The following is a 22,335-nucleotide window of genomic DNA, read 5'->3' on the forward strand; positions in this document are numbered from 1 at the left end:
TACCTGAGGTGTGTGAAGCTCCAGCATGCCACCAAGGGAACCAGCACTGATAACGGGATTATGTGAGAGGATGAAGTGGAAAAACAGTGCTGCAAATACTCCACATTCTTCATGCACAGCCCATTCAACTGAACTGACCAGACCCTCCGAGGTTCATACAACAGACTCTGAACAATAGCTTGTCGACATTCAAGTGTCAGATCTCTTGGATTAAAAACAAGATACTCAGTATTCTGTTAACTTCCTCATGATCCTTCTCTTCTTTGATTCACCCCTCAGAGATCCAGGGAAAGAATACAGAGACTGTGTAAAGCGCTGTCTGCTCAGCGTCAAAAGAAGCATTTCAGACAACTGAGGAAAACATCCAGGTATTTGTTTTAACACTACTTACAAAATACCATACACCCACAGGCTTGAAAACCCTCCCATGGCACTAACTGTTGCAGCAAGAAAGCTTTAACAGCACATAAAAGGGTCACAGAAAGGACCCTACTACTGCTGGCATGATCCCATAGCACTCACCTTTCACTGACTCAGCCAGCTCCTCCTCACAGGTACAAAGGGTTGGTATCAACCCACTTGCCCTACCTGACAAAGGGATGGCAGCAGGACCCGACAGACCCGGGCAGTGTTCAGAGGCATGCAACAACGTGTGCCTTCTGCTGGTTTGTCACCACAACTCCCATGGAAAACTGCAGTTTCAAAGAGTCACAGAATTACCGGATGGTTTGGGTTGGAAGAGACCTTAAAGCCCATCCACTTCTAACCCCCTGCACAGGGGGGGACACCTTCCACTAGAGCAGGTTGCTCCAAGCCCCATCCAACCTGGCCTTGAACACTGCCAGGAATGAGCTTTAAGATCCCTTCCAACCCAAACCACTCTATGAGTCCATCAATGTAAAATACTGCTGATAAAACTATGAGTAACCACCCAGTAGCAGCATTTTAAAAGGAAGTGATTACCAGGAATACTTGGATCAAGAATTACTCCTGACTTGGATGATCTCACAGGGAGGATTGGGATGCCTGACTACAGATGAAAAGCTTCAAGCAAAGCTTCTGTTGAACTGCAGCAATATCTCATTGCATGCATTGGGGTCCCAGTTACAGCTTGAAAGGCTAGCTTCAGTTACAAAGAACTACGTATTCTTGGCAGTAAACACTAACTACTTTGTACCTTGGGTAGCTCTGTACAGCACTTGTAAATTAGCACAGACTTTTGATCCCACTGTGAAAATTGTCTCACTGTTGAAGGGAATGTGTGAGTTATAACAGATACCTCTCCCAAACAGTATTATTATATACAGTGACTCAGAGACAAGCTGTATATATATTATGGACACAACTCAGAGACAGATCAAGACACACACAGTCAATAAGGGGGAACCCACCACTGCACCATTAAAGGATTTCCCAATCTCTATTTCTCTTTCCCAAGTCAGAAAGCTAGCAGTTCTCCCTTTGCAAATAAATCACTCATAAGGGATGGGACAGGGGAAAACATGCTGGCCAGGATGTGAGGGCTCCCAGCTCTGCTAAAAATCCCTCATTCTTCTGACTTACAGCAGAAAACAGTTGCTTAGTACCCAGTGCCCTTTTTAAGGTGACTGTTGATGCAGATTCTCATTGGGTTCATGAAACCCAGCCAGCTGAAGGGATTCACCACTCACACTAATCAGCCAGAAGGTAAAAAGAGAAACACAGTAGTGTAACAAACCTTACATCTCTAAAGCTGGGCTTGGGCACCAGAAGCTTTTACTCATCGAGGTCAGAGTCGTCAACAATGAACACTCAAGGCAAAGAGAAGAGCAAACGTACAGCTCCAACCACACAGACCATGTCCCTCCCTGAGCAAGCTGAGGACATATGGCAGGATCAAACGCATCTGTGGTGGGCACTGCCCCTACTACAGCAGTTATCACCTGCATCACAGGGAAGCCTCAACCCTGAAGTGGGAAAGTATCCATCTTTTTTCTTTAGTTTCCCCTCTCAATGGTTTACAAACATGAAAAACTATTTTGTGACTTTTTAACTTCCTGAATTCTTCTCCTCAGTAGCTTCTGTGCTGCTTTTACAGCTACTTTTTATTGTGAGATTTAGGCATAACAAGATTGTCTCAAGACAAACCCTCCCCATTTCCATCTGTATTTGGCATCTGCGGTCTCAGCAGACTCTCAGCTCAGGACAGATGAAGCCCACAGGTTAGAGATCACCGCATCCAGGGCAAAGAACGGCAGTGGGAAGGACTCTCAGCAGGGTGAATACTGCCAGCAGACCGCAGGCAGTGGCACAGTGAAGAGCTGCAGTGAGCCCGTGCAGGATGGGCTCACCACACCAAACCCTGCTGGGCTCAGCGACTGAAATCCAGGTACTGCCAGGGCGTGCAAACACAAACGGGTCAGGTACAGACAAGGAAGACTTAAGCAGGCTAATTCATGTGCAGTGAGGATGCTGCTCCTAATTAGATTACCAAACCAGCAATTTAACTTGCCCTGCTCCCTCCTGTGACCGCCGCGGAGTCGAGATGAGCCCCAAGCCTCAAAACGCGGATCTATACCACAAACACCGCCCAGAGGCATCAGCAGACCCTGCGATCCACGTGGGACCACCGTTTTGAAGCAGCAAAGTACTCTCAAACGGAGCCCACACACGATTTCTACAGATTACCTAAGTACAGAGGACAGGGAAGATGCTTCTTTTAACGTCCGTTTGCAGTACGCGACCTCTTGGGCACATGTGAAGACACACCGGCAGGCGCGATCGGAGCCCCGTGTCCTCTGCCCGAACAAAACTCCACTTGAAATAGCTTTAACCTAGAACTCAGGGCACAGGGACTACTGCAAGTAACAGAGAGCGGAGAAACGGAAGGGAAGCAAAGCGCGCAGGCAACATCAGTAGCAGGGAGGGAGAGCCCTTTCCCAGCCCGGCCCCCCATGTCCATGTCTATGCCCCTTCCCCCAACCCCTGCTGCAGCATCACCCCACAGGGGAGCCGGACCGCAGAGAACTCCCAAGAGACAGAAAAGGAACCGGCTCCCACGGTGCCTCCTGCGGCGAGCGCGAACCAAGCCGCCTGCGCACACCCAAGAACCAAGCTCTGCGCCGGCGCCGCGGGGCCGACCCGGGTTAAAAGCTCGCTCCCGCCCGCCCCGCCTCTCCCCGCCCGGCTCTTCCGGGTCGGGCGCACGGGAGCCGCCTCGGGCTCTGGTTATAGCAGCGACAGCGGTAGGGCGGGGTTCCTGTCCCGGTCCCTGCTCCCCGCTCCGCCCGGGCAGCGCGGCCATGCCGGTGGCGGGTGAGCGGAGCACGGCGCGGCGGGAGGCCACGGAGCGACGGCTGGCGCGGTTCGCGGCGCTCCGAGGTGGGAAGCGGCGGGGGCGGGGGCCGCGGATCGGGGCTCCCGGGGCAGGTGCCTCCGGCCCGGCCGCGCTGACTGAGGCGCTGCCGCTCTGCCCGCAGGGACGCCCGCTCCCCCCGGCGGGTTCTGGGACGTGGTGGCGCTGACGGCCGCGGACGCGGGGCAGGCGCTCGCCTACCGGGAGCAGCTGGAGGCGAAGCTGCGCAGGAGGGAGCTGCCGCTGGGGCCGCGGTACCTCGTGTTCGCCGACCCGCCCGGACGCAAGGCCGGTGGGTACCGGTCACTGCCGTGGCAACGGCGGGGGGAGCGCAGCGCTGGTGCGGGGCATGGCGGGGAGCGGCCGATGGGTCCGGCTGCGCAGCACAGCGACTGTGAGGCTGCTGCGCGGGTGTGCGGTTCCTGGTGCGCTGGTTTGATGCGCTGATACCCATGTAATACAATGCTGTGCTTCCCTGCAGTCAGGCAGAAGCGGGCTTTGTGCTGCTGTCCTGTGTCACCTGCTTCCTGCAGAGCACGGGCTCCAAAGTGCTGCACAAGTATTCATTAAACCCCAAGTGTAGGGTCTAATGCCATTAAATACGGTGTAGCTTTGATTCAGTTGTGCAGCTGCTGTCACCAGGGGTGGCTGCGTTTGTCACTTTCATTTTGGCCATGGCACTTCCCGGTGTAATACATGGGGGCCCTGCGAGGGTGGTGTGAATGTTGATGCACTGCGTGGCTCTGCCGCGTGGACCATATGGAATAGGAGTAATGCTAACTCATGCTTTTTATAAGTTAGTGCTGTTTACTTTAACCTCACTGCTTAACTAATTTGAGTATCACAGAATCCCAGCCTGGTTTGGGTTGGAAGGGACCTTAAAGCTTCTCCAGCTCCAACCCCTGCTACGGGCAGGGACCCCTTCCACTGGAGCAGCTTGCTCCAAGCCCCTGTGTCCAACCTGGCCTTGAACACTGCCAGGGATGGGGCAGCCACAGCTTCTCTGGGCACCCTGTGCCAGCGCCTCAGCACCCTCACAGGGAGGAGCATGTTTTAGTATTTCACCTGATGTGCAGCCAAAGCCTAGAAGAAAGTATCCTGAGTGTCCATAACATCACCCTGTAGCTCTTCATTCCTGCTCACTTTGCTGTAGAAAGTAACTGATCTCAGCAGTCTTTCCGCAGTGTGGAGTAACAGAGATTGATTTTCAGAAATCTACCAATTTGAAGTTCTAAGAGGACATAAAAATATCCCAAACTATTTCCTCATATCCCAAACATTTTTCCTCATATCCATATTGCAAAAGTCAGCAGTGTTGGAGTTGTGGCTGGGTCGTGCCCAGTGCTGAGGGAGCTCAGAGGGTGGCTGGCAGGGAAAGCATCCAACTTTCTGGCAGGTACGAAACTGTTTATTCTGTAGGAAATGGTGGATCAACTCTCCATGTTCTTCAGTGCCTGGAAGACCTGTGTGGTGACAACTGGACATCCTTTACTGTGCTGCTCATTCACTCTGGTAAATTCCAGTTTACATTTCTCACTACAATGGTACACGATTTGGTTACTATATTAACACGTGCTCTTCCCTGTGAGGGTGCTGAGGCGCTGGCACAGGGTGCCCAGAGAAGCTGTGGCTGCCCCATCCCTGGCAGTGCTCAAGGCCAGGTTGGACACAGGGGCTTGGAGCAAGCTGCTCCAGTGGAAGGGGTCCCTGCCTGTGGCAGGGGTTGGAGCTGGAGGAGCTTTGAGGTCTCTTCCAACCCAAACCAGTCTGGGATTCTGTGATCCATTTGAGTTTACATTGGTAGTTGGGAGGTACTGCTGTCACCTGAGCATTTCTTCTCAGCTTTTGCATTGTTCTGTCAGACCATGGAGGAAGGAGCGTAATTATCATAGAATCATAGACTAGCTAGGGCAAGTGTCTGAGTTCAGCTGCTGCCCTGAAATACCCCGTAAGGAACATGTTGCCCCCTTGGGAGGGACCTAGGGGCCCTCAGTACTAAGGGCAGGTGGAGCACTCACTGCCTTATCCCACTAGAGCACTTCCAAAAGGGGCATCCGTTTTGCAGAGTGGAAGGGAGCCAGGTAACAACCTGTCCCCTGCCCAAACTGCTGCTGCTTTGCCTCAGCTCTGGCTTAAAATTCCCAGTGGGGGTGGGGGTCCTCCTTATTCTCAAGCTAAAATCAAGCATCTGCTTGCTTCGCTTGAGTTACAGACAAGGGGCCCGTGTTCCAGAATGGAACACACCACCATTTTAACAGAAGTTATTTACAGTGTGTTAAGCTGTGGGCATCAGGTCACATCTGCTTTGAGAAATGCTTGAAGAATGACTGATGTATTTGTTCATCTGTCATTGGTTTTGGTGCATACTCAGTATATGACCAAGCTCATAAAATACTCATAAAACAGCTGCAAAGGTTTAGCTTTTGCTCATGTACCAGTGTCTCTGTATAACTAAAACTGTGCTTTTCCTCAAGGCGGTTACAGTCAGCGTTTGCCCAATGCAAGTGCCCTGGGAAAGGCATTCACAGCTCTGCCATTGGGTGATCCCATGTACCAGATGCTGGACCTGAAGCTGGCCATGTACATCGACTTCCCCAGCCACATGAAGCCGGGCGTTCTCGTTACGTGTGCGGATGACATCGAGCTGTACAGCACTGGAGTTACGGAGACAGTCACCTTTGATAAGCCTGGATTCACTGCCTTGGCTCACCCTTCGGACCTGGCGGTGGGGACCACTCATGGAGTGTTTGTTTTAGATCCAGCCAGTTTCTCAGGAAAGGGAGGACTCGAATACACATCTTGCCATCGCTTCCTGCACAAACCTACTGTTGAGACCATGCGGCAGTGCGGGGCCGTGTGCGTGAGAGGGAGCGGTTCTCTGCCAGCTGCCCCTGGAGACCGCAGGGGCTCGGAAAGGGGCTCTGAGTGTGTGTACACAGACAGTATATTTTACATGGACCATAGCACTGCGAAGCGACTGCTGGCATTTTACAAGCAGATGGGCACTCTTTGCTGTGAAATAGATGCTTATGGTGACTTCCTGCAGGCCCTGGGACCTGGAGCCACGCAAGACTACACGACAAACACAAGCAGCATCACAAAAGAGGGATCACAGTTGATAGAGGTGCGGCAGAAACTGTACTCTCTCCTCAAAGGAACTGCACTTAATGTTGTAGTCTTGAACAACTCCAAGTTCTACCACATTGGAACTACTGAGGAGTATTTGTTCCATTTTACATCTGACAGCAAACTGAAGTCTGAGCTTGGCTTGCTGCCTGTGGCCTTCAGCATCTTTCCTGACAGGGCCTTGGCTCAAACAGCAAGTGTCATGCACAGCATTCTGGAGCCAGGATGTCTCATAGGACCTGGATCCGTCATCGAGTACTCCAGGATTGGGCCTGAGGTCTCTGTAGGGGAGGGCAGCATTATCAGTGGGTCGGATATAAGTGGGAAAGTAGAGGTTCCCTCACACTGCTTTCTGAGCTCCCTGAGTGTAGAAGGTGACCGTGAGGTGCAGTATGTGAGCATGGTGTTTGGTGTGCAGGACGACTTGAAGAAGAGCGTGAAGGTGCTGTCCGACCTCGGTGCCCTGCGGTTTTGTGGGGTCAGCTTGCCGCAGTGCCTGGAGCTCTGGGGTGTGCAGGTGTCGGAGCAGCTCTTCTCCAGCGAGAGCACAGGCTTGAGCTTGTGGACCGCGAGGCTCTTCCCTGTCTGCTCCACGCTGAGGGAATCGGTCCTCCTGTCGCTGCAGATGGTGCGTGCCGTGCAGCACGCGTCACGTCTCACATTGCACGGGCTCCGGTGCTTGTCTGTGCAGGAGATGCTCAGGTGCAAAGAGGTCGGGGACATGATGAAGTTCAGGAAGCAAATTTATGATGAAATCCATCTACGAAGGCAAAAAGAGAAGTGTGATCTGTAGAACAAGCAGTGCTTGAGGAAATGCCCTGTGTTGGTGTGAGCGTGGTTGGTACTGCCCAGCTTGTGAAAGTCGTCAGAGAAAAGCACACAGGTCTTGTCTGTGGTTTCTTTAGAGGAGGAAGTGTGAACCTGCATTAGCAGCAGTGTAGCATGACACGAATGATGCGGCGAGTGCAGATGAACTGTTCTTTTGATGAGAGGAGTACTGAACTGTTTCAGATCTCTGCAGACTCTGATGGGTGACTTCTCCTGGTTGCTGTGTTCTATGGCCGTTGCAGAAGGTGCGTGGTACAGAGCAGAGTCATGGAAATTTCACTGGCAACTGCTGTAGAACCTTTTCAGCATAGGCTTAGCTGCAGCAGCACAGTGTGATGTAGCAATAACTCGAGTTTCTCTCCTTTCACCCGACTCTGCAGTGATGTGTCAGATGGGTACAGGTACACTTATTAAAACTACTTTTTAAATCCAGCCATCCTGTCTTTAGCATTAATCATTTTCTTTCTCGTGTTGTGATTTTTCTCCTTTGGTTTCATCAGAGGAAAAAGCTTTGCATGGGGGATGGTTTTTTCCTTTGGGACTGATAACACTGGGATTAAAACTTTTGAGTCCTTGGAGAAGAACTTCAACAAATGTCCATGGAGCCGCAGGTAGCGCAGATTTGCCCATTGATGCTCAGTGCTCACACAGACCAGTGGAGCAGAGGACAGAGGCTCAATGGTGTGATGGTACTGCAACACACCTGCAGAGAGCACAGGGGGTCTGTTCTCTCATCCACTTCTCCACCCATCACTAATTAAATGTCCTCTTGCCCCTGGTTGAGGTGCCAGAGATCCAGCTGCAGACTGGTGAGTGTGGTTTCTGTGCTCGCTCTTCTGGCCATTTCACGCGGGGTTTCAGAACGTGCCGTGTGTTCCATCGATGCAGTTTGAGTGCAGACACAGCACATCTTCCTCTTGCATTCATGTGTGGGCTTTCATGTTTTACTGAAACACTGTTTGTGTGTACCAGTGTTTGTCTCCTGCTGACTGAATTCCTGAATGGCACCTTTCGTGTGCCACCTGCCAGGTAGCAGTGCAGGATCTCCTGAATCTCACCCAAGCTGGTTTAGCCTTCATCAGGTTCCTTCCTCACTAGTAAACAGAGGAAGACATAGGATTTTTCCTGAGCAAGAAGGAGCACAGAGGAGCAAGTCATGGAGGTTGGGAATTGCTGAGGTTGACCTCAAAGGGCTAAGGAGAGTTCCTGAGCAAATAGAGGTTTTAGAAGTCATTCTAAAGTACCAGTTTAACAATGGGAAGAGCAGCAGGTTTGAGAGCACTGAGGTTCAAGGCATTTGCCTAAAGTCACAAAGTAAAAACAGCCATAGAACCCAGAGCATGAAGTTGTGGTTTGTTTATTAACCCATCTGCAGAACCTGTGTTAACACATGCAGCACATCTTGGGGCAAGCAAACATTTGGTACAGGTTTTGCATTTTCAGCTGGAGACCAGACTGCTCTGAGAACACTTCCCTGGCGATGGCATTGCTGCCTGGGAAGGTTTCTGGATGTTCAGTGCCAATGCATCCATTTAACATGATTATTCACTTTTACTGTTACAGTTGTATTTACTCCGCATTCCCGGAGTCCCACGTGCGGGTTTCAGAGCTGCAGGCGGTCTGGTGTAAGGAGAAAATGGGTTTGCTTCTGAGACCTAAGTAATGGGGAAAAAGGAAGAAGAAAGGCAGTCCATGGAGGGCACAAGGAGAGGGAACAGGTACGTCTTAGAGTGTTTCAGAGTTCCTGGTGTGCTGCTCCTCTGCCTGTCCTGCCCAGGGCTGCTCCAACCTGCAGACCCAGCTGCATCTGGGGTGGGTCAGAAGCAGGAACTCGTGCCCCTGCAGGCAGTGGTGTCATCTGGGATGTTCTGTTCTTTGTGTCCTTCCTTAACCCTGCCCGGTGCTGGAATGACCCAAGTTCCTGTGAAGTGGTGGGTGTTGCACCAGCATTCTGCCCTGTGAGGGTGCTGAGGGTGCCCAGAGAAGCTGTGGCTGCCCCATCCCTGGCAGTGCTCAAGGCCAGGTTGGACACAGGGGCTTGGAGCAAGCTGCTCCAGTGGAAGGGGTCCCTGCCTGTGGCAGGGGTTGGGGCTGAAGGAGCTTTATGCTCCCTTCCAACACAAGCCAGGCTGGGATTCTGTGATTTGTATGTATCCTTGATGACACATTTGAAAAACAATGTCTATTTAGGCGCTGGGTAAACCTTTTGCAGTGATTTATGAAGTGTGTGTGGTTTTCAGCTATAGCAAGTTGAAGCCCTTGCAAGAAGGGCTATGTTACAGTGTGATCAAATCTCACTAAAACCAGACGGAATTCAGCCTGGATGCTTCCTGAGGGCGATGATCTCAGTTGATGTACACAGTATCTGTATGTATCCTATTCATGTACATTGTACAAACTTCAGCCCATCTTTTTCACAGTGTGCTGTGAAGGTCGGTGATAACAATTTTCTCATGCAACCAGCTGGGATAAACTTGTTCCAGGGGAATTGAGAGACTTGTGCAAGCCCATGCAGTGAAATCTAGCAGCAGGGTAATAGTAATTATGGGGCTACTGGTTTCTGGTACCAGATTCTGATTTGTGGCATTCTGGTCCAGGTTTTCCCTGAGCAATAAAGGATGCAGTGCTCAAAGTGCCCATCAGGCCAGAGCAGGAGGAGCGGGAGCATCTGTTTGAAATCTGGAGTCTTGACTTTGCCAAGGCTCCTGAGGTTCCTGGCTGGACACAGCTCCCATGCAGGCCTCTAGGTCCCTGCCTGCCTCCATCTCTCCTGAAATGCGTCTCCGGCTGGTACAATCTCAGGTAAACCAAGGTGAGTGTTTAATGATTTTATTCATGTCAGCTTGCTTTATGTAATTAGGTTTGCTGTGTAGTGCAGTAATGGGCCTCATCATGAGCATTGTCAAATCATTTCCCTGAATGCTTTGGGAGCATGCCCTAAGGGACAGGGATGTAGCCTTTCTGTGTGTGTTACACCGTGCAGCTGGGGAGGATTCTTGCAGTCACCATTTGGGCAGGAAACTGAAATCTGAGAATTGAGGCCCTTAAAGAGGAGAAGGAGGGAGGTGTCTGGGATCAGAGCGAGCAGCTGGGAGCATCTGTGCCAGGGGGACCTGCGGAGCTGATGGAGGAAGGTGAGCGCCAGCAACCACCCGGATCTGCCCGGGAGCATCCCTGTGCTGGACGGGCAGTTTGCCTGGGCTGAGCTCCCTGGTTCAGCCTCTGCTTGTTCCTAAATCCCTGGTGCAGCAGCTTCACACTCTGCTCCCTGCACGTGTGGAACATGAGTCCTTGTGGAACATGAGTCCCTGTGGAGCATGAGTCCTTGTGGAACATGAGTCCCTGTGGAGCATGAGTCCTTGTGGAACATGAGTCCCTGTGCAAATGCCCCTGCAGAGTTGTTAGAGCAGAACCAGCAGCATTACCCTCTGCACTCCTTTTAACCCTCTCCCAGAGAAGCCATGGAACCACCTGCTCCTTATCCGGGATACAGAATTCCTCAAACTTCATGTCCATTAAGGTGCCTTTTTCATTTGATGTGACAGGTCAGAATGTCACCAGAATGACATGGAAATGTACAGGAGCAGCTTCCAGCCTCCCAAAGGGAATGTCAGGTATGGATATCTTCTAACCAGCCGGACATAAAGACCACTGCAAAAGGCTTGATCCTGTAAAGCCTTCCTGTGGAGGATGCTGGAACTCAGAGGTAGAAAGGAGCCCTTGACACGTTCCTCTTGCAGGGTTGGACGTGCCAGCGGCATGTGCCAGGCACTCATAGAGCTCAGTGCTGTGTGACCGCTGCAGCTGGGGCTCTGCTCACTGAGGAGCGCTGCTCTGCCGCTGCAGTGCTGCCAGTGCAGATGTGAACTGGAACTGGCCCAACAGAGCAGTTGTTCCATTCCTCTGTTTGCAAACACTGCGAACAGGCTCTGCAATTGCTCCTTTTGTCCTCTTTTCCCCCCCGATCTCAGTTATTCCGCAGCTGCCTCACAGCTGGGATGTGGATGTGCAGAATTCACCTGGAAGCTGCTTTCGTGGTGTTGGACTGGCTCTGGTGACTGACCGGATGATCCTCCTGTGCTGCAGCTTCCAGAGCTCTCCCTGAGAGTCCATAGGAATCAATCTTCACCCACACAAATGTGTGCAAAAGAGTGAGAAAAATACAGCGTAAAACTGATGACTTTTTTGATGTTCTTGAAGCAGATGTACTAGAATATAAACAATATGCAAGGTATTTGCTGCTTTTAAAGTATATAATTTTATCTCTATCTCATGGAAATTTATGTACTTACAAAGTTGCTGTATTAAAATGTGTTTTCTGTGCAAAAGTGAACAGAACTTTTCCTGGGGCTTGGGGTCTGTCCTGTCCCTGTCGTGATTTGCTTGGTCTGACTGGGAGAAAATTCTGTTCCTCAGGCACCCAGCAGCACCACAATCTGTTTTGTCACTTCCAGCTGGTTTTTTTCCTGGCATTTCACAGAATCCCGGCCTGGTTTGTGTTGGAAGGGACCTCAAAGCTCCTCCAGCTCCAACCCCTGCCATGGGCAGGGACCCCTTCCACTGGAGCAGCTTGCTCCAAGCCCCTGTGTCCAACCTGGCCTTGAGCACTGCCAGGGATGGGGCAGCCACAGCTTCTCTGGGCACCCTGTGCCAGCACCTCAGCACCCTCACAGGGAAGAGCTTCTGCCTAAGAGCTCAGCTCAGGCTCCCCTCGGGCAGGTTCAAGCCATTCCCCTTGGCCTGTCCCTACAGGCCCTTGTCCCAAGCCCCTCTCCAGGTTTCCTGCAGCCCCTTTAGGCACTATAAGGAAAACAAGCAGTGTTTGGCTAATGACAGCAGTGGGAGAGGAGATACCTGCCTGGGTGCTGCATCCATTGCTTGAGTGCGCATCACCAGTGAAGTTGGTTGCTTGGCAACTGGACTTGGAGGATTCGTCACCAGGCTGGTTCCCTTCTTGAAAATATTTGGTTGAATGTCACAGGGTGTGCTGTCAAAGCAGGTCAGAGTCTTCTGAAACATGTCCTGGCTTAATGGGCAGATCAGTGCAAATAAAGGGATGAGCCTGTGCTGTGCCAGGAGCTCTCAGGGTGCAGGTTTGTTTGCAGGGGGATGCAGCGTGGTGAGGATGTGTGTGTGTGTGTGAGTTACATCAAGTTATCTTCTTGCCTGAAATCCTTCGCTGAGAAAACTACCAACTTGAGCACAGAGCTGCTGCCAAGGTCAGTTAACACGTGTTAAATATAGAATATATATATTCACAAATAGAAATTGTCCTGGGTTCAGCAGTAGCTGAAGAAAAGGGAAGGAAAAGGATGTGAGGAGGGCAGGCTGTGGCTGAGCAGACCTGTGCTGGCCACGTTACTGAGGACATTCAGTCTGTGAGGGTGACAAACAGGTTATTTCACTGTTAAGCATCCTTTCACCATTCTGAAGCAGCCTTCTGCTGTTAGGAGCTGAGATCATCTCTGGCCTCCCCAGAGTGGGGACCCCAGCACCCCTTGGGTATCCTGAACGCACCCTTGGGAGTCAGCTCTCCCAATTCCTCTTCCTCTGCAGAGCTGGCAGCAAGCTGCTGGATTACCCAGCTGCAGCAGCGCTGGGTGCTGAGCAGATGGAAGGAGATGGTTGTTTCTGTTGAAACAGGCATGGGCTGTGAAGGAAGCTGAGCAGGTACCAGTGTTGCTCCATGCAGCTGACCCCACAGGCTGGTTCTCTCCCTCTCATTGTTGCATGACATTCCAGTTGGCACAGCGGTTATTTTTAGCCAGAGACTATCAAAAGCATTTTTCAGGAGGACTGTCCCTGCTCCTGAGCAAGGAATCACGTTACTGCGGGAGCTCTGCTGAAACAAAGGAGATACATCGGGCAAATGGGAAATTACAAGTCCAGACCAACCCAAACTTGCACTGGTAACAAATGCTGCTTTTTTAATGCCGGCCTCCAGACACCCATCTGCGAGAAGCAGGGGGTAGTTCAGGAAATACCTTTTACTCTTGGGCTCAAGGCTGCGGTGTTGTATTGTTCTTGGTTTACAAGAGAAAGGCTTAACCCAAACCGCATGTACAGCCTGGGAAAGAAGGCAGAAAGCCAGTAAAGTAGATTTCTTTATGGCGATATCATATTAACATAGATTATGCTGTTGCTTTGGCTTGTACTTCATTAGAAAACCTTTAAACTGCCAACCTTTTATGCTGTGTGTCTATGCTCAGATTTAGGAACTAACAAATGCACCCTGAGGTTTAAGTTTGCTCTTGCTTCAGTTAGAATATTCCTGATATAAGGATTCAGATGTAGTACTTGTCAGTGAAATCAGTGTGTGTGTGTCTATATTGGTGCAGCAAGAACAGCTTACTAGCTGCAGTATTTAAACTTCCATACTTGAATAGAAAACCGTATGAAACTGTGCAACTGGATGTTTAAACACCAAGTGCTTTGGTTACGGGGACATTATGCTTCATGGTTTTGATGTGTTTTGAAGGGTTTTATAATCTAGGGTTTTTCTTGTTGGCAGATGAATGGAAGAAAAAGGTGAGTGAATCCTATGCTATCATCATAGAGCGGTTAGAGGATGACCTGCAAATCAAAGAGAAGGAGCTGGCGGAACTGAAGCACGTTTTTAGGTAAAATACTCTGGAAACCTGCTTATTAATTTCTTTCACAGAAGTATCTGCCATTAAACAGCAATTTCAGTTTCAGGTGTTTGCCCATGGAAGGACTTTGTCATGTACAAATGCATGGTCTTTAATGTCTATTTCTGGGACTATGTCACAGCTCTGGGCAGGAGCCTCGCAGCACAGTGCCAGAGGCAGTGACTGTTAATTACTGATGCCAGTATCTCCCAGCAAATGCCTATATGCTTGTGTAAGTTGGTCAGCTCTAACAGGCTGTCCAACTGTGCTGGGTACTTCCTGCTCTGCTGATGTGTTTCTTCAGGCAGGAGCATTGCTGAAGTCACAGATTTTCAACAAGCACAAGCAGGGCATCTTCTGAAAGTGCATTTCAAGTTCATGTTTGTAATTGCTTTCTCAGGGCAGCACTTGCCACCAACCAAGGTCACCCAAAGAGGTAATATATATTTATATGCTCATTATCAGAAAAGCTCAAATGCAGAAGCCACACAATTCAGAGACTATGAGTATGTGAAGATCAGGTGAATAATTCCAGACACCAAACCCCCTTGGAAAAACAGGGGGTTCTAATCAGAAATAAATCACAAGCTCAAAAAAGCCCAACTGGTCTCATAAATCATTCACCATGCACACTGCCAACACAATTGGCACTGATTGAGCCTGGGAAGTGAAAGAGGACTTTGGGCTTTCATGGACCACTTTGGCTGTGATCCACTAAAGTACTTCACTCCTTGCCTCATTTTAAGCCTGTTTAGTAGTAAAACCAATATCTTCACAAAGTGGAGCCAGAGTTCTCTTTATTTTAGATAAGCAAAACAACTGAGCGTATGGTTACAGTGCTCAGCTCCTGCGTTAGGCATGAGGATAAGGAAAACCCAGACTTTGAGGTTAGCAGACTTTGGCAGCTCAGCTTATCAGTTTGTTGCAGGGCCCATCTAAGTCTCAGTGAGATGCCAGCCAAAATCTGCTTCTTAGATAAAGAGCACTGCTCTTTCCCACAGAAGGGGTGAGAATTAATGGTATTGGTTAACACTGCACTGGAAACACCTGGTTTTGTAGTCAGGCTTGAGGAATGAGACAGTGATCTCCTTTCAAAATGCCTTTACCCATGGGTATGAAATCAGGGCTTGTGGGTCTCTGACATCCAAACATGGCCAGTGTTAGAAATCAATCTTGACTACATGAGACCTGTTCTGCAGCAGCGGTGGCTATTCTGGGAGCTCTGCTCATCACTGAGGCAGCAGAGGAATTAGTAGTTTTTCCCCATTATTAAACCAAATTCATGTATTTAAAAGATTTAGGACTGAGAACCCGGGTGGTTGCAGTGAAGGCAAAGCCGGGAGCTCACCTGGGGGAGATGAAATCAGAAGCTGCTCAAGCCCCTCCTCTGGAAGGTTTAGAACAGAAGCAGGGTAAAAGTGACCCAGCCTGGCAGAGAGCTGCCAGCATCCCCCATCATCCTCACTGCACTCAGTGGGCGTCTGTCCAGTGCCACACAAAACCCAACAGTTGTAGTGGAGAGAAGCACATGTGTCAGAGCCTGGGTAAAAGCTGTCCCTGCTCTGTCACTGCAGCTCAGAGCTCTGAGTGCCATGGTTTAACTAAAAACACACCCTAAAAATGAAAAGGCAGGATTTTGTTTCCCTAAATCGTGCAATTAACTCTTAAGGAAATGAACTAGGAGGGCACTGAGGTAAAACCAGCCCTCTGTGGAGTCATTTGAATTAGTTTTCATTGTCGGTATGAGCCTTTTAATCACAGTTTCTAATATATAAAACTGTCCTTGCAATATTTTCCCACAAAAGCATTATTGTTTTACCTGCTTATAAGAACTCAGATTCAAATTGTACAGCATTAAAAAAGCAAACTGAAACTTTTCATTATCCTTCAATCCAGGAGAAGAGGAAGATTTCAGTATCCAGCTTGAGGAACTTTCACATTCTGGAAGTTAAAACTGGTTCTTTCAATATAAACCCCAGAAAAATGAGGTGGTTTAGCATTTCCAAATCAACCTGATCGCACTTTATGCAGAAGAATAGGAAAACACAGGGTTTATTCCTAGTTTAGACTGACCACACACACTGAACAAGCAGGATTTCCTTTACGATGGACTTAACTATGAGAAGTAAAGGGAAGTCTCTGGCTTTGTCTGCGCTTGAAATTCTGTTTAAGGAATAAATTGTTTAAACGTTTGTTGCAATTCCCTTGGCTGCCGGGTCTTCTACCTTTAGTCTATGAAGCGCTTCATTTCTGAGCTGTGCCAAGTGTTGTATGACAGGACTTTGATTTGACAAGGGCCTGTAGGGACAGGCCAAGGGGAATGGCTTGAACCTGCCCAAGGGGAGACTGAGCTGAGCTCTTAGGCAGAAGCTCTTCCCTGTGAGGGTGCTGAGGCGCTGGCACAGGGTGCCCAGAGAAGCTGTGGCTGCCCCATCCCTGGCAGTGCTCAAGGCCAGGTTGGACACAGGGGCTTGGCGCAAGCTGCTCCAGTGGAAGGGGTCCCTGCCCGTGGCAGGGGTTGGGTTAAGGTCCCTTCCAACCCAAACCAGGCTGGGGTTCTGTGACAAGAAGCATGGAAATTGATGAACTGTAAAATCAGAGGTTTTAACATTTTATGTATGTTCTTTTTTTTTTTTTCTGTAAAAAAGAAGAGAGCATCAAATACCGAAGCTGAGTGCATTTTTCAATGAGTCAGGCTTGACACAGATCCTGTTTAACAGTTATTCGATTGGAAATGTATTAATAATAACAACTTCATTTTAACTGTCCATCTTTGTGTGGCCTGGGAAGCACTATGAAATCATGAAGCTGTAGCACTTTACCAATAATGTGGTAGAAAATGAAACGATAAATGGAGCTTCACTTTGTCAGTGTCACAAGATGTGATGTTCAGTTGTCTGAGAACTGTAAATGCAGAGCTGCCTTTCCATAGTCCCCACAGGTCTCAGGCACTCGTGGATCTTCTTAGGAGCCGGTGTGCCACTGGAACTGCAAATCCTCCACCAGGAACATGGCTCTGGAAAGACTCCTTCATTCCTTTTGCTTTTAATCATTGCCAGGTTTTGGTGTGAGCTTGGCCAACCCTCATTCCATGTCCATGCTCCTGTAGTGTTCCCACAGAACAGCTTCCATGTGTTGGTGGTGTTTCTGTGACCTCATCTGGGGAGCATCGCCTTACCTTCTGAAAGGCCTTTTCTGGGTGTTCTCGTTACCCAGCTCTTTTGCCTCCAGCTCTGTGCTTGCCCAGTGCTTCGCTTCAGACTGAACACACAGCTTTTAAACTATCCCTTGGTTATTATTGCATCAGTACAGAAGCTGGCTCTGCACAGATCATTGGCTCCTAAGGAGTCTTTCCTCTTTTTTCTCTAATGGAGCTGAATTCAGGCTCCGCAGTGACTGAACTGCCCGGTTGGTCAGAAAACAGTAAATCTGGACTCTCGCTTGATGTCTGCCAAGTGTTTCCAGACTTACTGAGTGCACACAGGGTATAAATTGAGCCCCAGGTCTCGAAAACTGCACTGAGATTTCTGTTTGAAAGCTTTTCCAAATGACAGGGGATGTGCGAGAGATGAAAACAGTGATCATCTGCAAACCCTCTTTCTGCAGCTCTGATGAAGCCTTCTGCAAAGTCAATTTGAATTACCGCACAGAAAATGGGCTCTCCCTGCTCCATTTATGCTGCATCTGTGGGGGTAGGTATTTGAAATCCAGTGTTCTTTACACAGCTGCTGGTCTGGGGTCTGACAACTGTCAGGAGGAGGGAGCTTCCTTCCTTGCTGTCCTTGCTGACAGCTGAGTAGGCACCTCGCAGCATCACTCGAAGCCCCACTGCCAAAAGGGGTGAATCAAGCTACACTGAGCCACATTGTGGCTGATGCTTCTGTCCAGCAAAAGTTTTGGTTGCTAATGTAGTGTGTTGTGCTGCAAGTGTTCAACTGATTCACAGCTTGCTGTACTCGCTGGTTCATCAATCCACTCTCATCTAGTATTGCTCTGCAGTGCTGTGATCTGCACATGGAATAGACTCCAGGATAGGCACCTACTTTAGCAATCCTTTGCCATACCTACAACGCTTACTTTTCCAGGGCAATGGAAATACGTGTATTTCATTTCACAGTGGTTAAAAGAAGAACAACCCAAATGCTTTAGTGACAAGCATCACCTGGTAGGAGTTTTGCAGACAGCAGCTGAGGGTACGTGAGGAAAGAGTGCAGGAGATCTGCTGGGATGGTCATTAAAACACAGTGATGGCAGAATTTTCCACTCCTATCCGTACTGCTCCTCTGATACCCATAGTGGGTCATTTGTTCATGCACGCACTTTGCTCTTGTTATACAAGAGCCAAAATCAGCTGAGAGGCAAAGAGAATTTTACTCTCAGGTTTCAGCTCTGCAGACACTAGTAACACACATCATGGAGATTTGCTCCGTCTCGGTCCAATGCCACCATGAAGGAGGGCCTGATCCTGCACCACTGAAAACCCATGGATCTTTACTCTCAGAGTGCAAGGTCGTACCCAGACGTGACACCAGTGCCTGGTAACATAGGAGCCATTGGGGATTGCTGAGAGGACACATAAGAAAGCAGGCGCTGCTCATTAACTCCATATGGTGCGTGAGCACTGGAAGGGAGGAGAGAACATAATAGGACTAACAATAACTAATATTGATTACTATCAATAGAAGGCAGGTATGTGTTTTGAGGTCACCACTGTGCATCAGGTCAGAGGAAGGCCAGTGCCCACAGTGACGTTCAGCACCGTCCACACACCAGCTGTCCCTGTGACAGTGTCATGTGGAGGGGGAGAGTGATGCTTCAGTTCTGAAGGGGCAAAGGGGGGCAGAGTCCAGCAGCATCTGCTGCTCTGTGCAGCGTGGTCAGGATGTGACACCCGGGTTTGTCCCTGTAGAGGTTCTCCTGTCCTTAACAAACCCCCATTGAAGTGTGAGCAAATGGCCAGGCTGTGGCCAGGTCTGCAGCTGCCCTGTGGGCCAGGATGTGGTGCCCAATGCATTGGGAGGTATCAGGAGATCTATGTCATGTCTTGCCTCAGGTCAGCAGCTGAGCCACTGCTGCTCTCTGCTTCAGGCTCACACGGGAGGTTCTTACTTCCTCTGCACGTTCTTCTCTGTACATGACTTTGTTTCCCTTTTTCTTGCTGAAGGTAACAAGTCCCACATCAGAACCCTCATGCTGAAAGGACTGCGCCCCTCCAGGCTAACCAGAAATGGGTTTACAGCTCTGCACTTGGCAGCTTATAAGGTAAGCTGAACTGGTGGAAATAAATCAGAACCGAGCAGTTCATTTGCGTGAACCACCCGGTTGGAGTCTCTGGTTGCTGTTTCTGGTGAAAACACAGATTTCACATTTACAGTGCATGGGAAGCACCCAGCACAGGGAATCAGCAGGTGTTTTTGCAGTGTCATCCATGAGGATATGATACTGCTTTGGAAATATTGATTAAACCATGCCGTGCAGCTCAAGATAGAGCAGTGCTCTGTTATTATCATAGCTGGTAATAGAGGCAGTCTCAAAAGAATTCATTTTGCAATTTTTCTTGTTTGCTGCTTCTTTGTTGTTCCCCCTCAGACTCCTCATTCAGCTTCAGTATTAATTTCCTTCACTATTATATTTATCTTTTGAGACTCAGCAATAACAGCAGTGAGGAATAAAGTGGACAAAGACAGCATTTTCTGAAAGAATTGTTATGATCCTTATTTTGAGATGGAGCATCTTAGAAACTGAATCCATGTATGGACCAGCCCCAAAAGCACCTGGCTTTTTAGGGGGAACTCAAGTCAAATTTAGGAGCTTTTCTAGACTGTAATGGCCACACTTAGATGTCCCATAGGTGCCATAAGCTCATACAGCCTCTTCCCTCTGCAGCTCTCATGGCAGATGCAGTTCCCATTTGCTGTGTGTTCAAAGCTGGTTAAGCAGGATGGCACCTGTGTGCCACTCCTGATCCATAAATGGTGTTGCCAGAGGACATGGAAGTGATAGATGGTCCTTAATCCAAACACCCCATTCCAGAGCAGCAGGAATCGTGGCAGTCTCTACCAATCCTCTCCAAAAGCTCACCTGTGGAGGAGGAGATGTTTTGCCTTCTGTTGGGAGATAATCTGGTGATTAGAGTATTTGTCCAGAAGAAGAGCCCCAGTGCAGCAATGATTTTGCTGCTTAGAGGGCAGCAGGAAGGGAAGGGAAAAAGAGGTGCAAGCAGCAGCATTTGTGTCCAAGGGTGGGAAGAAAGACATTGCACTATCACCTGCAGTGTTTGTTATGGACCAACTGAGCCCATTTCCTGCTCCAGTTGCTGGATTTCATGAATCCCATCCTGGAACAGTAACCTTGGCCTAGGTGTGTTCAGAGAGGTGGTCATTAAACAGGCTGAAGACTCCATCATGGAGCTGGATGCCTGAAACTCACAATGTGCTGAGGATGCTCTGCAGCTCCATGTTTAACTCTGTGTATCTGTCCATGAGCCACCATCTCTCCTAGTTACTGTGCTATGAGGACTTCCTGTATCTTGCATTCTGTCTTGGAATTCCTACGTTAATTTTACAGCCACTGGTACCCATTAGCAATGCAGGCTATAAACTGATGACAATCAGGCAGTTTTATACATCATGGGGTGAGGTGTTTTACAGCAGTCATGAAAGAAACTTCCCCCATGCTCAGTGCTGCATTATTAGGCAATTGCCTGGAAGAATTTCTCTGCTTTCTTTAATGTCAGTCTCAGTGAATGGTTTCCAATCAATAATTTAGCTGAAAAACCATTCCTTTGTTTAAAAGGAATTTTATATCAGATTTCCCAGGTGTTTTCATTACTTGGGAATAGTTTCGATTTTGCTATCAAATCTTGTTTTGTCTGGTTGCCCTGCACTGTATAGTTGATAAATCTCTTCTATCCACTTAGCACAAAACTATATCAGAAAGTCATTTGATGCAATGTAATATCCAATATCTTTTGCAGGTACCATGAAGCTAAGCAAACTAGTGTGAATTTGGGAATGTAAAGTAGAATGCAATATAACATTCCTCCCAAAGTGACATTTTGAGACTTTAAGTGACAGATTTTGTTGTATTCTAGTTCTTTTCTAAGTAAAACATAAAGGAGCCGATAGATACCTCTTAACAACAGTGATGTGCATAGAGGCAGGGCAATTCCTTGTGAAACTCCTTGCCTGCTGCTTACCTGCATTCTGGGTGGTTTTGTGCCATTTCCTCTGGGTAAAACAGAATTGGGAAACTGGGATGGGTCACTAACCAGAACAGAACATTCCAAGGTAATTCAGACTCAGCCTGTGCTCCCAGGCTGCACAATATCCCACCCATTAGCCACTCAAACACCATGTTTCGAGGTCTAAAACTATGTGATGGGGAAAGTGATGTAAACTTTAACTGTCCGTTGTTATCAAAGAGACATTGTGGATATTTCCTGAAAGCAGGAAAACCATTTCACTAGGAACAAACGCTTTCACAGACACATTTCAGCTGCTGCTTGTCTGGCATTGGCTCCTTCTTGCCCTTCTTCTAGAGACTCCTTCAAAGAGGCAGAGAACAATGAGGAAGTTTGGAGCCTTTAGCACCTCTTTCACTCTTGAGCTGTGTGGCTTTCCTCTCACCAGACAATGAAAAGGGATTGGGAAAGGCTCATCTCTGGGCAGATCTCCAGGAAGGTGGAATTATTGTAGCTGTAGTTAGTGCAGTTAGAACAAGTGATGGTGAGCAAGGTGGTCTGGTTTCTCCTGCCAGCCCTGTCACTGCCCCCCATCATTTCACTTCTCTGTGTTTAGTGTCACTATTTGTGAAGCAGAATCTATTGTTGGTCACATTGCCTGTGCACTGTGACTCTTAATGTGTTTCTCAAGTTGATTTTTATTACTACCGTTTGACAGTGCCCATTGCTGCTGCAAGAAGTCATAGCTAAAACTGCATGACAGGAGAGGAGTGAAACAGTATGAAAAGCAAACCTGCAGTTGAAAATGTGGCACTCATGCTATCCTGGGAGCTCCTCAGGTGCCCTTCTGCCATGTTAGCTGCTGTAATGTCCCGAACCCAGGACAAACATGGAGAACAGTTTGTGCCAGCACCTAATAATGGCTTGGAGACAGAGATCTTTAATGACATCATGCAATCAGAATAAAGACTTTAGATGCAGGCTTTAGTTTAGCAAAGGAGAGACTTTTGGTGCCCAGGACAAATCCTCCCTCCACCCTTTCCTTGCACCCCATGCTCCTGGCATTGCAGTCAGTTCCTTTGCTTGAAATAGAATCACAGCCTGGTTTGGGTTGGAAGGAATCTTAAAGCTCATCCAGTTCCAACCCCCGGCGATGAGCAGGGACACCTTCAACTAGAGCAGGTTGCCCAGAACCATATCCAACCTGGCCTTGAATGTCTCCAGGAATGGGGCAT

At 48.8% G+C, this 22,335-nt stretch overlaps 2 protein-coding genes across 4 annotated transcripts in view; both read left to right on the forward strand.

The window, feature by feature from the left end:
• The first annotated feature begins 3,249 nt into the window (after positions 1 to 3,249).
• FPGT (fucose-1-phosphate guanylyltransferase) lies at positions 3,250 to 7,474 on the forward strand. The gene is made up of 4 exons (XM_061365042.1): positions 3,250 to 3,360; positions 3,459 to 3,626; positions 4,754 to 4,846; positions 5,809 to 7,474. The coding sequence occupies exons 1-4, from the start codon at positions 3,282 to 3,284 to the stop codon at positions 7,251 to 7,253; spliced, it is 1,785 nt and encodes a 594-aa protein (XP_061221026.1). The 5' UTR covers positions 3,250 to 3,281; the 3' UTR covers positions 7,254 to 7,474.
• Positions 7,475 to 12,961: 5,487 nt separating this feature from the next.
• TNNI3K (TNNI3 interacting kinase) overlaps positions 12,962 to 22,335 on the forward strand; it is a 44,864-nt gene continuing 35,490 nt past the window's right edge. The window contains exons 1-4 of one of the 3 annotated variants that reach the window (XM_061365041.1): positions 12,962 to 13,197; positions 13,800 to 13,908; positions 17,524 to 17,609; positions 19,082 to 19,179. In XM_061365041.1, the coding sequence (XP_061221025.1) occupies positions 13,158 to 13,197; positions 13,800 to 13,908; positions 17,524 to 17,609; positions 19,082 to 19,179 (333 nt within the window). In that variant the 5' untranslated portion in view covers positions 12,962 to 13,157. The remainder of the gene's footprint in view (positions 13,198 to 13,799; positions 13,909 to 17,523; positions 17,610 to 19,081; positions 19,180 to 22,335) is intronic. The other 2 variants (XM_061365040.1, XM_061365039.1) reach the window with 2 other exon arrangements.

This window comes from Neopsephotus bourkii, unplaced genomic scaffold, assembly GCF_033783945.1.
Source record: "Neopsephotus bourkii isolate Nb327-2 ecotype Australia unplaced genomic scaffold, CSIRO-AGI_Nbou_v1 NB_1269, whole genome shotgun sequence".
Classification (NCBI taxonomy): Eukaryota; Metazoa; Chordata; class Aves; order Psittaciformes; family Psittacidae; genus Neopsephotus; species Neopsephotus bourkii.

What these genes read in the sequence shown, in the direction of transcription:
- FPGT (XM_061365042.1), top strand. Translation starts at nt 3,282, where the DNA reads ATGCCGGTGGCGGGTGAGCGGAGCACGGCGCGGCGGGAGGCCACGGAG. An exon ending in GCGGTTCGCGGCGCTCCGAG is followed by an intron (nt 3,361 to 3,458) that starts GTGGGAAGCGGC and finishes CTCTGCCCGCAG; the next exon opens with GGACGCCCGCTCCCCCCGGC. An exon ending in TGTGCTGCTCATTCACTCTG is followed by an intron (nt 4,847 to 5,808) that starts GTAAATTCCAGT and finishes CTTTTCCTCAAG; the next exon opens with GCGGTTACAGTCAGCGTTTG.